This window comes from Mus caroli, chromosome 4, assembly GCF_900094665.2.
Source record: "Mus caroli chromosome 4, CAROLI_EIJ_v1.1, whole genome shotgun sequence".
NCBI lineage: Eukaryota > Metazoa > Chordata > Mammalia > Rodentia > Muridae > Mus > Mus caroli.
The window spans coordinates 78,647,194-78,662,108 of record NC_034573.1 but is presented as its reverse complement, the minus strand read 5'-3'; the positions used below and the strand labels follow the sequence as shown (position 1 = coordinate 78,662,108).

The following is a 14,915-nucleotide window of genomic DNA, read 5'->3' as shown; positions in this document are numbered from 1 at the left end:
AATGGCAGCATCCTTTCTGTTTGTTTCTTCTTTTGAGTCAAGGAATGAGACTGGAATGAAGCAGGTAGATTAATACACATGAGGTATTTCTTCCATTGATTAGACCATACTCTTTAGCATTAACTCCATGTTGTCTAAAAAAATCAATGATATTTCATGTAATATATTTTATTAATATCCATAGGTATTAATATCATATATATATATATATATACACATATATATATTCCATTTTCTTTACTCCCTTCCTTCCTGCAACTGTCCCTTAATCGTTTTTGAAAATTTAGTGGCCTATGAAATGTAAAATTCTGCACATCCCTTCTTTAAACTGCAACTGGTAAAGGCACAGAATATTGTGCTTTTCTTTCTTTTTTTAATTTTAGATTCTGTCGTCTGGCTGGGGATTCAGCTCAGTGGTAATGTGCCTGTTTTGAATGGACAGAGTCCTGGGGTCAATCCCCAGTACTGAAGAAAAGATCCTGCAGCCTGTAGGTTGTCTTAGCCTCATCCAGCACAAGTTAGTAAGTTTCTTGAGGCAAGACTACAGCTAGTAGCATCCCATACTCTCCTGACTAGCCTCCTGCTTGCTTGAATGAGGGGCTGGGTTAAAGGTTTCATTTCTTTAGCATAGCCCTAAGATGGAAAAGACAGGTGTTTATGTATCAAATAAACACAGAGACAGCATAATACACTCGTTAATCTTAGGTTTCAGTATTGCTATTAAAAAAAAGAAGAACTTCAGTGGGAAAAAAGGCGAAACTCAAAAAATGACCTTAAATATAAATCTTTAGAGACTTAGAGTTTTTCTAGCACATTCCTTCTTGAATCACTATAAATAATGAATTAATATGTCTATTTCTTTAGGCAGAGACACCCTTACATCAGCAATAGTTAAATATACAGTTTAAAGAAAATAATATCATGACAGCAACATAAAACCAATGGAAAGCACTGGCCAGTTAATTCCTGTCTCGCCCACCCCTATCCCAAATCCTTTCTGATATTACATGTAGAAAGACCCACTTTTTACACCGTGTCTACTTTGTTTAACACAACCTATCCAGCACCAAACATAGTACTGAGACACAGCTGACCCTGGAATTATACAATTTCACATTGATTCAAGGAAGGCAGCCAATTCTTAGAGACCTACTATATACAAGACCCTTAGGAAGTTACTTTTATATACAGGTCAGCAAATTACTCTCATTTGTTGATTTGAAAGCAAGAGAAATGACACTTGACTACTGTGACACAGCCTGTCACCTGGACGTTTGTAAACCTACAATGAACCTTGAGTTTCAACTCAAGATTGTTGCTCAGCAGCTTCAGTGGCTACAAGGTCACAGTACTTCAACACCCCCCCTCCTGCCACCCCTCAATTAAGAAGAGCTCTAGGCTTCTAGAAAGAATTCAATGAAAAGAGTGACCTAAAGGAAGGGAATCTGGATTGTATGGCTGACCCTACTTAAGAGGTATTGCTGATAGATGGGACTCAAATTTCCCAGTCCACACTTTGCATTTTAAATTCAATTATTTGTCAAACAAAAGTGCAATGATGGACAATTGCATCACTTATTCACAGAGCAAACTTACACTAAGTACCTATTTAAATAAAATTCTGCCTGCCATCAAGGAGGCAGATTTTGTGTGTGTGTGTGTGTGTGTGTGTGTTGGATACGATGACACCAAATTCTTACCCCCAAAGGGGTCCCCATCATTAGAGGCTACATTCTGTACAGGGTCTGGCAGTCTACATGCTATCAAGATCCTTCTGTAACAGTAAATTCAAAGCAAGCTTGTCATTTCAGTCAAGCTACAGGCCCCAGAGCAAGGGGCTCAACGACCAATGGCTAGAACAACTCTTATGAAACAGCAGGAAATTTCTTCCAAGATCTTTTCCAAATCTCACTCCAGCACAGGAACAATGGGCACTCTGATTGTTTCCATTACCCCCTTTCATTTCTGGTTCTGCTGACAAAGTTCAATATTTAAACAATACATGTAAAGACTTCAAGTGGTGGCTGAGATTATAGCCTACAAAATGGGTTGGGAAATCAGATACCCGACCATACCTCTCTATAAGATTGAAGTGAGGTATATTTATTTTATTGGACAGTTTGAAATTATTATAGGTTGTTGACAATTTCCTGTCTCATTTCTTTTATGCTCTTGGAATTTAGGTCAGGATGTCTTGGGTTATCACACTCCTTTGTTCTAATGTTTATACCAGTAAACCAAACTAATGTAAAGAAAGCCCCTAGGGGGGGAAAATGAAGGGAAAATACTCAAAGCCTTAGGAGGAGGATGGCAGAAGCTTTGGAAAAAAATCTGAAAAGGCAATGAAGATGAAGATGGAAAGTCTGTGAAAATTAATGTAGTGTAGAATTGGCGAGCATGTCACTCACTTCTTTAAACAAATAGAAGAAAGAACCCACTTAGGAGGTGCACCCAAATAATTCACAGGTGGCAAAACTATTAGAGTCCCACAATTTCTTGCTTCAGAACTAAAATAAATCCATATTAGAAATGGCATATGCCTCACACAAAAGATTTGTTGCCGGTTCATTTTCTTTCGGATATCTGCCTTTGATATACAAGCTCACTTAGCTCTTGTTGTAACTAAATTATTTTAAGAAAGCATTAGGTGAGACTCTAATGACTACGGGAGGTACAAGGCACTATAGTACATACAGAGATATAATTTCCAATGGAGTCTGTTTGGTCTTGCATAGATTTTTGCATATTGACCTGCTAGTAGAATACAGGCAAGATGGATAGCCTGCATCATGGAGCTCCAGGGACAATGGGACAGATGCTCACCCCCCACATGTTCACATTTGTGATCATTGATCACACATAATGATCATGCTTATGATAATAACAACTCTTGTCCCTTTGTTTGTTTTGGGATAGGGTCTTGCTCTGTCATTCTCCTTTCTTTGTTCCCCAATTGGGACATCATAGCCAGCCATGTGTGGCCAAAGATTTGCTTTGAAACAAGATTTTTCTTAAAGAACTAATCTTAAGTATGGGACCTCCAGTCTGTTTTTTCTATACAAAGTATTATTCCTAACTACAATAATTTTGAAAACCATTGATGTTTGGAGACATATAGTTACTGATGTCATTTATAAAAATAACATGTTCACAATGTGAGGAAAGCTATAATTTATTCACACATAGATATTAAGTTTTAATGAATCTAAGTAGGTATAGGTGGTGTATTTGCAAACAAACTAGTTTGGAGGCCAGTTGAAAAATCACTATGTCCATTTCAGAAGTGGTGTCCAAGAAAACATTGCTTATTAAAAGCAAAATTAATATTCCAAAGATAATAAAATGTCCAATAGACTTCTGAGCTATTAATTACAGGTACTATGTCTTAGTTCTATCTTCTAACTTCTCCCTCCTGCTAATGGCTTTGGTTTTTACATTAAGTAAATATCAAAAAAGTAAATTACTTTTTTCTGGACATTCTTAATTGCCTGACATATGACAGCACTTTTGTGTCTACAAAGGAAAGGGGAAAAAAACACCCCCAAATCACGTAAGCATGAAATTGTGACTTTTGCTCTCTCAGCATCTTAGAGAGCTAGGTGTGGTGGCAAGACATGAGAGTGCAGACAGAAGTGGAAGATGGGGTCTGTAATGATGGGCTTAGGTTATGATTCCAGGCTCAATGTTACAGTAGCATCTTCACACTGATATATGAGCTCCCCATAGTGGCTTGCCTATTATCCTTTGGTTGTGGTTTGAGTATCCCCAGGGTCCGCTGTGCCTGGCAGCTTGGATCTTGGGTGGAAGAACCAGGTAATGATACGAATCTTTAAGAGATGGAGCTGGAGGGAGAGCTGGAGGTTAGTCTAGAGAAACTGTGGACTGCAGGCTCTGTCTCTGCCTCAGCTCTCACATGTAAACTTTCCTCTCCACGAATTCTTGCCATTGGTATCTGTGCCAGGAGGTGAGGCAACCCTCTCCACAGAGCCTGTGAAATGCCAGTTGGACTCTCAGCCTCCAGAACTATGAACTAAAGAAACTTCCGACGATTAGCTGCCTCCGGTATTTTGCTATGGTGATAGAAAGCACTGACTATTGCTCCAAGAAAAAAGAAAAATAAGTCGAAGATAACTTGAGATCAGTAAGTGGTTTTGTTTTGTTATTGTTTGTTTGGTATTTTTGTAGTTTTTTGTTTGTTTGTTTTGGGTTTTTTGTTTGTTTGTGTTATTTTTCCCCTGCTATGAACCTTTCCTTGCCTCTGGGGGGGGGGGGGTGTCTGCTCTTTTCTATATGTCAGTAGTTAGGTTTTTGATTTACTGATATTCTGTCACTGCAGTAACTGGAGTGTTAAAAGCTTGGACTTCGCATCTTGGTGTCTTTTTCATTGCCTTGGCCTTGCTTTGGATCTGGGTGGCTCTCTGGCTGTGGTTTAGTTGTCTGGTGCTACACTATGGAGGAGGTCTCAGATGACTGACTATGAGCCTGTATTGCTTTCCTTGTTCCTCTATGCAGCCATGGAGTCTATGGTTGAAAAGTTGAGCCGTTTTTCCTGCTTTCCTAGGACACAGACACCCTCCCTCCCAGCTACTTATCACACTCAGGGTACACAGCAGACAACAAACTAAAGATTAAACCACCATTAAGATGATGTGGCATCTTCTTATTTTTCTTTTTCCATATAATAGACGGAAAGAGGTATTAGCACTTACAAGTATGCACTAGAATGCATAAAATCTAAATTTGAAGCATATGTTATTTATAAAGGTTTTGAGCATGTAACACATTTCCACAAATTTTAGGATTTTCACATAACAAAGGCTATTTCCCATATTTAAATGAACATTCTCCGTGAAGGTTCCTGAGAGGGGGGGGGTGATAAACTTCAATCATCTGGAGACCCAGGCCACTGGGTATCCTAGCCTTCCTAAACATTTAAAATGTCTACACTAGATCCTCTACCTTTGGTGAGTACTTTGTTCTTGGAGGACCAACTGAGATGGGTCAGGCCCAAAAGTTCCATCTGATGCTTTTAAACATACTGATCCAAACTCAACTGAATAGCATGGTCTAGCTGCAAGGGAGGCAGGGAGATAAAGCTTATTTTAGTGCCCAGGAGTATAAAGAAATGGGTGAATTAGTAACGCAGGGTTTGCTAAAGCAAGAGTTTATAAATACTTTATTTTGTGAAACTGTAGCTAAAGTAAATACTGTGTTCTCCTAAGGACAAAGTTTGTGAAAGGAAATGTACTTAAGACCTTAATGGATAAAAAATATACATGAAGTATGCAAAATGATTCATTTTAATTGACAACAGCAAAAAGAATTACTGTTCAATTACTATTGACCGTGTGCCCATTCACACATAAGACAGAAACCCAAAATAGATGTCTTCTTTTCTGAATTTATTAAGTGCTTCTGACTTGAGCATTTTCAAAACCAAAAGAGCGAAATGCTTTCTATTGAAAGTGAGTGTTTACAGTTTTCTCCCCTCTTTGTAGGGTTTCTTGCTGAGTCATTCTTACTTACCTACTTGCTGATTCGATCACTTATTGTGATTATGGTACCAGTAGGAGGAGTATACATCAGATATCCTGATGTTCCTCCACAGCTTAATAGGGCAGACAGCAATACAGAAATCCAAGCCAAAAAGGAGAAATACAAGGACAAAAATAGATGCACAGTAAAGCAAGAGCTACAAAGCCACGCCAAAAATTTTAGACAAAGCAATGAAGTATAATTTTAACACCTCTGACTATGACTTGGTGCTCTCTCTCTCTCTCTCTCTCTCTCTCTCTCTCTCTATCTATCTCTCTATAAATATATGATAGGATTTGTGGTGGAAATATTCAAGTACAGATATTATTTCTTCTAAGAAAGTTTATGATTATTGAGATATCTATTTCTTTAACCAAACTACAGAGTAGTACTAAGTATAGGAAAGAGTCAACCCAATTATAATAATTTCTGAGCTTCTTGGAAATAAAAGTAATGAAAGGTCAAAGGTCACTGTGAGCTATGGAATAAATACTGGGCAGCTTCTTGACGTGGCCAGAAAACTTGTAACTTAACTAACTGCCTTCCATGTTGGGTGCTTCAGCCAGCAAAGTCAAAACAAAGTCAGAACAGTTAAGCTTTATTCGATGTGGGTTTTCATCTTGAAGTTCGGGAATAGGGGAGATTTAGTCATTTATTTTTGAGCTCATGGAAAGAAGGGGTTGATAGCAACAGCTTACCCAGTTAGCAGGCAGGCTCCCCACACAGCTGCACTGGCCTATTTCAATTAGGATCCTTTCAGACTTACATCACCTTGGTATGCCAGTCCTAAGCTGCTCATGAGCCAGGGCTGCCAATCAAGCCAAAATTCAACCACATGGTACAGTTTTTATGATGTAGACAGAAAGGGACATGAGGTTGTCTCACTCTGGTCAAAACATGAAGCTGGAAGGCAGCTTTCTGAAGAAAACCAGCAAGGATGGCAAGACTGAGACTCAAGTCAGGCACATTCTCCTCTGACCATCTCAGTACATTCATGAATAACGCAGTAGGTTATTCGTGGTGATTCAAGGACCACAGAATGAGACTCATGTCCTCATTCTGAGAAGAGGTCACTTTGGGGTCACTTGACTGGAGACGCCTCAGAAACTGAAGCGTGTATTTGCCCAGGAAAGGGCAGAATGGAACTGGAATAATTGAATCCGAGAACGTGTCACTGCTGGAAGCTGAGAGATACACAAATTGAAAGCAGAACTGCCATTTGACCAAAGAAACTGGACTGTGTACATGTTGTTGGAGCAGAGAAAGGCAAGACTTAGAGCCACCCTAGATGAAGCCTATCATTCCTTGTCTTAGTCAAGTTCACAAGTACATCTCATCCCTATGTATAAAGGGAATGGTCTAGATGCTGTAGTGGATGCAAAACAAAACAAAACAACTGAATCTTACAGTCATATAAAGTAAGCATGAACCCTTACATTAACTTTAGTGATAAGTAACTGTCACGTTTGCAACCATTAATGCAGAAGATTGTTTCCTAAATTCTTCACAGGCATTTATGGAGAGCACTGATATAATTACTCATCACATAAAGGGACAGGCATTTACTCATTTTTGTAATCTCTCTATTTCTCCAAAGTCTTTACTATCCATAGACTCTTCCAGTTTCTTTTGTAGTTCACTGGTGACCACTGCTAAATATTCTTCCTTCACATAACATGCAGTGATCTCAGGAAAAATGATGCTGTCATAGCCCTTGACATTAAAAATCATTAAAGATGGGAACCCAAGAAGACAAAAAGGAAAATCCTTAGCTTTGATTTTAAGATTGTATAGATATGGGAATAAAAATAAGATTGTGAACGAGCAGTTTATTTAGAAGGGCTTGCACATGGGAACACATGGATATGTGTGTTCTCTCCCTCCCTCCCGTTCTCCCTCCCTCTCCCCTGCCTGTCTCCCCCTCCCTCCTGGAACAAGCCACAATCTGTTGTAATAAGGGATTTAACATTCATTCCACTGGCTAATGGTGCTTCACACCATCCAAGATAGATTCCCTTAGATAATAGTAGAGGAGAGCAGCAGAGGAGCTGAAGGGAACAGGCTATTGTGTTTGACTAGTTTCCATGTATAAATTAGTGTAGAGACGGAAAAGAAATTCAACAGAAAAACACATGTACTTTATTATAATTCCAAGAGTTACTCTTGCAACTCTCACAATGGCAGGGGAAGGACCTTACAACCACTTAAAAGAAACACAAAGCAAATGCAGGCTTGATTAAAGGCGTCTCTGACAGGAAGAGATTCAAGGGTAGATGGACATAGGCATCAATGGCTAGTCATGGGCTTTGGCACATTTCTTTTGATCTAAACAATTGAGACAAAAGATACAAGGGTGGGAAGACTGGAGACATTGAGTAATGTGTCTTAATATGACCTGAATAGCAAGATGAGATCTCTTGATCCGTCCATTGAGTACAAATGCCTTTGGTGACATGGTTACTGTACAATAAAGTATGGACAGTAAGCTCAGATTGACACAAATCTCACAGGAGCCTCATTCGCCCAGGAAGATGGTTCTAGGAGGAAAGAGCTGTTGACAACAATTAAGGCTCCATAACATTCCTTACTTGTATAATTGAAGAACCAACTTCAGAAACAGATTATTTAGATGTCAATGCAATGAAGGCTATTTTGATCAGGCAACAACTGAGCTTGCTACCATACAGACAGGATACGCGCCGTTAATTCTAATACTAGACAAGACTCTTGTAATAGGTGAAAGAACGGTAGAAATAACAAATCCTCAAATTCAGTTTCTGGATCAAGCCTGAAAGTTGAGCTGATGATGTCACACTTCTGGTTCTAAGTCAACTACAGGTCAGGCTAAAGTTCGCTTTTTCTTAAACCAGTAATTCATTTTGGCTGCAAAGCTAAACAAGCATTTAATGACAAAGCACAATGAGTGCCTGTCATATTACACACAACTTTAAAGGCCTTTATGGTCTATAAAACTTATACATCTCCAATGAAGAATATGTCTTTAATTCTTGAGCACTTGCTATCCACAGTATAAAGTACACATAAACAAAGCACATATTTCTCATTTGTACATGGGCTTAAAATGATCTGATTCACGCGGCTATTGTGAGGAGCCACTAGAATGCTTTACAAACAACTAATCTAGTGTTTGACACTTCCAGACACACTCCGTATGACAGCCATTAGAGTTCTTTTCTTTCTAGCATAGCCTTCAAATTTGTAATCACTTAAACATATGCATAAAACAAAGCCGGGTATGAGATTTCATTCTAATTCCATCATATAATCATTGTAATTCAGACATATATTAAATCCTTTTGAAATAGACACTTTTTTCAAGGTGAGTCTAATTAATTGCTCAGTTACCTACATGAATATTCAAGATATGAAAAGGGAGTGTAATGCATTTACCAAATGAATAGAAATCAATTGGCTGCTGAATGAGAGTGTTGTTTAATCATATTTCCACATGAGAGAAACATGGCTAGTAATGTGAACTAGTAATTTGCTTTATGATGCCATTTAATGGAGAATAACATACACTTTAAAAACAATCACAAAGAAGGAAAGATGAGACGAACTAATGATCTATACAAGTCACAGATCCCATATGGAAAAAATGAGACAGCTCTCTCGAACAGCGCACCTCACACACTGTTCATTTCAGTCCTGTGTGAAACCAACGTCTAGTCTACTCTTCCTAACCCTTTACTTTCTGTTTAAGTGTTCATGCAAGCTGAAACTATTTCTAATTGCAAAGCAGTGGTCCCCATTTAAAGCTACAGTGATGCAGCTGATTACAATATGACATTGTAAGAAATAGTTCCTTGGTGTCTGGTCACTATACCCCACTGATCCTCCCGGAGTTTTCCAATTTGTAACAAATGGTTCCCTTCCCTTCATCAAAATTCCAATGTCCATCCAATTTGTCAGAATCAAAGCAGAACAAACTAACCTTTCCCCATCAACAAAACAATGTGTCTTATACAACGGTTACACTTTTACCTTTGTCTCCTTTTCTCTTCCTTCTGAAGAAGTTCTGGTGTGGCATAATTGTGCCAGGAAGAGCTAGAGTCACGTTGCTTTGCAATCAGAATGTGCACATTTTGGAATCAAACTTTCAGATGAGGTTTACTAAACTGTGTGCCCAGAACACTCTGGTTTAAAAGAAATGTGCATTGCTATTAATATTTTGAGTGTAGTTTTTTTGGACAGTATATGTTCATTTTCTGCCCATAAAACCAAGTATGAGTCACAATGGAACATTTACTTCGAGTCAAAAACTGCAATGTGTGCTGATGTTCAAGAGAAGAGCCTTATCACTGGGGCTGCAAATCAGCAGGACAAGGAGTCTAGGGATCTCTATTTGCCTTCAGAAGTAGATCTGAGATCAAAGACTTTAATCTTCAATTCATAAACATTAGCATTAACTTGAATCCATAAATGTGTATAGTAATTATGGGTTATACTCTGGGTTGATTGTAAACAGGGCTCTCGTTCCTTCCTTTTTCACCTGGTTTAAGAGTCTTTATGTATAGAGGAAAATAACTCACACAGGCACTGGGAAAACAAGAACCAAGCAAGCTCCTCATCGCCTAGCCTTCAGAAAACCCCAAATCACCACAGTGAGTTTGATCTCAGGACATCTGTCCTCAGGATTCCAAGCAAACACAGTTATTTATATAGTTTTCAGCACATAATATCTGCAGAAGAATACCCTGAATTTCAAGTCTCAATATCAGTATCACTCACTAACTCTAAAAAGTCTTTTATATTTGATTTTGCTGGGAAAGTTGGGGTTAAAGTTCTCAAAGAGTTGAGGTGTATTTTGTAAACCATGAAAATTCTTTTACCTGGAGTTTGAAGATCATACACAGACAGACAGAAGTACACACACGCACACACACACACCCTCCAGCAGCACCCAGACCAAGTGGCAATAGTAACGTATTGAAATGAAAAAGGCATTTACCAGGAGTAGGAAAGCCAGAACGAGCAGCGGTGTGCCAGGAGCTGCCCGACGGCAGCATTCCATACTTGGATCTTTGCCGGAATCCGAATCGGACACTGAATAAGCTGCTAAGTGCTCCTCTGCCCGCTGCTGTCACATCCAGTGCTGGGGCTCACACTCCAGCCCTGCCTATCAGCTTCCATCAGCCCCGCTCACATTTCCTGAGCGAGGGTGGGTGGGTGGATGGGTGGGGGGTAAGCTGAATGGAATCTCTCTAGAGCAGGCAGCCAGCCAATCAGACTCCTGCTAATCAGACATGCTGAATAACAAAGCGCTGGGGGGGGGGGGGGGGCGCAGAGAAAGTGAACAGTGTGAGCAAAAAAGAGAGAAAGGGACCGAAAGGCAGGGGAGCAAGGAGCTGAGCCCGAGAAGAGGAGAGATAGATGTGCACTGGCAGAAGCGCAAAGCTCAAAGAGGAAGCAGGGCTGCGCTCTGAACCAACCTGGTTAGTGCTCTGTGAGACGCGATTCTGTTTGCCATTTGCCTGGGCTGGTGTCTGTTGCTCTGGAAAGTACAGTAGCTCCCTGTGATGGTGTATTGTTCCATTCAGGAGAGAAACTTAATCCCCGTCAATATAGAACATATGCTATAAAGGGACCAAGCCCTAGTCGGGACTGAATGTGCCCTTTAAGTGTATTCGGTGCTAGCATTCTCTTCCTCTTCTATAAAGTGCCTTTTTATTTTCCCCTTTGAGTTTGGAAAAGAATACTATAGATGGTTTGGAAAGGTCCTCACTAAACCTAACAATGGCTTTAGCTATTTTCTGTATTGGGGTCTTGGTTTAAAAATAAAGGGCTGGCAAAACCTTTCTTTGTGGATTGACAATTTGAAACATCCAATACTTACAAGTTTAAAGGTACAATAAGACTCAGTTAGAGCCCCTAGTTTAAAAGAAACCCTTGACAAAGACTCCAGGATGAGGATGTTGAAATTTGTTGTGAAACAAGTGCTGGGTTTTGACACCTTGACAGCTTTTAATTATCTGATTTAACCCATGACAGGAAAGAAAGGGTGATTTAGCCCTCACTTAACCCCAAACATTCTTCAACAGGCACCTGACTCAGGCTTTCTCAGAGCTGCTATGACAAAACAACAAAATTATGAGTTGGGGTACCACCTCTTTCCTCTTCACAGTGGAAATAGGGCCAGGCAGGTTGACCTCTGAGGTGCAATCCAGCTGTAGGAAGTACTAATGGGCTCCAGTGTCCACATGGCTACGGGAAAAGGCCCGAAGATTGGGAGCCTGTTTCACTCAAATCAAGCAAAGCCTGAACGGGCCAGGAGGGTTTTTATTAACATATTAAACAAGTGTTAAGTATCCAATAAGGTTGTCTTTCCTCCTTATCAGTCCAGGAACACCGTTTCAGATAAAGACTAAAGCAGTGAGCAAAGCCCCATTTCCACAGGAGAAGTGTTTCCTTGCAGATCTGTCAGCCCAGAAATACCCAGAGGAGGCAGAGGGCACTTAGAATGCATGTTCTTCCCTCTCATTATTAAAAAAACTACCTCACTGTAACAGACGTGCGAATCCAGGCAGGTCTGCCATATACACACCTGCCCGAGGCTTTGCAAAGAGGTGGAGAAAAGCAGGTTGTTCAGCTTTGGTTATTTCTTCCATGTGGTGGATCGATCTGAGAGGAGGTTTTTTTCTCTTTTTTTTCTTTTTTTTCTTAGATATTTTCTTTATTTACATTTCAAATGCTATCCCAAAAGTTCCTTATACCCNCCCCCCCCCCCGCTCCCCTACCCACCCACTCCCACTTCTTGGCCCTGGCGTTCCCCTGCACTGGGGCATATAAAGTTTGCAAGACCAAGGGGCCTCTCTTCCCAATGATGGCCGACTAGGCCATCTTCTGATACATACGCAGCTAGAGACATGAGCTTTTAACAATCCCACTTTCAGCCTGTCGTGAAAGTCGAGGGCATATGAGGATTCACCTTGGCCCTCAGTACTTTATGCTTAACTTGGAAAGTGGAGAGTACACATCTCTAAGCCCAGAAGGTCCTAATTTTGAAATATTCTTTTCCTTTATAGAATGAGTAGTTTTACAAATCTCTGAAAAAGTATTGACTGCATGAGAGCTAAACAATGCAGCTACGTTGGATAGGTATCCGAAATCCTCACCGCAGGGAAGAAAGGTTGATGAGCTGAAATCAACTTGATCCTAGGTTATGTGCGCTCTCTCTCTCTCTCTCTCTCTCTCTCTGTCTCTCTCTGTCTCTGTCTCTGTCTCTCTCTCACACCTCTCTCACACACACATACCATCTCACACACACACACAGGAACATTCTGCTACATGGTTTTCCCAACCTCCTGGGTCATTAGCTGAAGAGTTCTAGCCATTTCCACAAAATGGGATATCTCACTTAGCACTACTTCCTCTTTCTTCCCATGAACACTCATTCATTAGACAGTGTCAGACTAGAAGGAAGAACGGGGCGGGAGAAGGAATACTGTGAATTATTGAAATCAAGGAACACCATGACATTGTGAGCAGCAGGATGCTACTTGGCATCATGTCAGCACACAGCAAGATGGTCCCTACAATGAAGCCCTGGAGTAACACAGCAGTTTAGTCAAACCTGTGGCGGATGCCCATCCCAGTGTCTCATGTGTGGTCACTTGGCTGAGAGCATTTTCTTTTCTGTGAGGGGTACCAAAAGAAATGAGCAAAAGCAATAGCTTGCTCTGTGGTTCGTGTAGTATAAGGGAGATGGCATAACTAACATAACTTAAAAAAAATCAACTTGAGTCATTGGGAAAAGTTTTTAAGATGAGCTAACAGAATTTCTAAAGTCTCTGTGACTTTGGAAATTTTGGGGTACTTTGTGGAGCTGCTTAAGTGCTCCTACTGCCCAATATGTGTGAAATTGAGACTCAAAGAGACAACCTGATACAGGGCCCACACACTGGAGCCAGCCCCAGAAGCAGGGTCTTCTGACTTCAAATCCATTCATCTCCTTCCATTATAAATACATTTGTATCTACTTATTTATACATGCACAAATTCAGAGGGTGGTGCTGGGTGGAGGGGACTGTGCTAGACAGGGATGTTTGTGGGAGAGGAGAAATGGAGGTGACCACGGTTTCTTGTGCATATAGTTTACCTGGCAATGGAAAGTATCTTGTTTTAGTCTACAGCTTCTGTCTCCCAACTTTGTCACTTCTAAGAGCTTTTAAGGGCCAAGGGAAAAATAACATAAACCCTAGGTAATGTAGATCATAGTTACGGCAGCTGGGGAAAGACCACTTATGGCACTGAGCAGGGCGTTGGCCGCGTTCCTTTTTTCCTCTTCAGGTATCTAAATTAAAGCCGTCTGCAAGAGTCGGCGCACGGCAGCCCCCAGAAGCTGTGGCAGCCGTCAGCTTGGTTCCCGGTTCCATGCACAATATATTAGGTGAAATGAAAGCAGCGGCGAGAGCCAGTGTCAGGGCTGTCTGAAGCATCATTCCAAACGGTATGGATTTAACAATACTTAATTTAAAAAACACCGGCTTGGACAGCAGCAAGCTGTTAACAGTCAGGGTGCTTTATGGCAGGAAAGAGTGAGCTAAACTTTCGGAATTTCATTCCCTGAGGGAAACGCCTCACAGCTTTTGCTCCAGAGCCACCTGTCTGGTCCTCGAGGTTGGGCCTCTTTTCTTAGACCTGCAGTAGCAGAAATAGCAGGGCACAGATATGAGTATTTTTTGGAGAGTCTCAGGGAAAAGGGCTTTTTGCAGCTGAGTAAGGCCTTCGTTCTCTCCTTTGAGGAGGTAGAGATAGCCCTCTCTGTATAGGACCAGAGCAAGCCAGCCTTGTTTTTCCCACGGGGCTATAGGGAAAGTCTTTAGTATTAGTGGATAGTCTGGACAGAGGGCAGAGCGACGGTAGAAGACTTAGACAGAGGCTGACTGCATTCTCGAGGGCAGGACGGGAATCTGAATACAGATTTCAATTCATTCAGTATCCATTTAACACCAAAGCGCATTCGCTGCAAGCTTCAAGTCATTCTTTGGAGGAACACGTGAGATAGAGCACACTCCTTATCCACAATCTGCAAAGAAGCACTGCTACTCTCATGCAATAAATAGGCTTACTAAAGTTGCATGTTTTCCAAGGACCACTGGCAGAATGATAGCTCCATTTGTTGAGTCTTCAATGAGGCCCCAGGTGCAGCCATAAGTACTTTATGTATGTTACTTATTGCAGTTCTTTTGTCAATCCCAAAGACAGACACACTGTTTAGCTTTTTATAGATGAAAACACCTGAGACAACCACCACCACCCTTCATCCCAGCCAGTGACTTTCTGCTCAGCAGAGTCCTCAAAGTTCAAAATCACATTTCTCAGACTCCTTTGCAGCTAAGATGCTGGGATCTAACCTA

The 14,915-nt window shown here is 40.8% G+C and overlaps 1 protein-coding gene across 3 annotated transcripts in view; it reads right to left on the bottom strand.

The window, feature by feature from the left end:
* Adamtsl1 (ADAMTS like 1) overlaps positions 1 to 14,915 on the bottom strand; it is an 883,891-nt gene that overhangs the window by 352,554 nt on the left and 516,422 nt on the right. The window contains exon 1 of one of the 3 annotated variants that reach the window (XM_021160015.2): positions 10,508 to 10,713. The exons of 1 other annotated variant lie outside the window; for it this stretch is intronic. In XM_021160015.2, coding sequence (XP_021015674.2) covers positions 10,508 to 10,570 — 63 coding nt within the window. In that variant the 5' untranslated portion in view covers positions 10,571 to 10,713. Of the gene's footprint in view, positions 1 to 10,507; positions 10,714 to 14,915 lie in introns of those variants that run through there. One more of the 3 variants, XM_029476026.1, reaches the window with a different exon arrangement.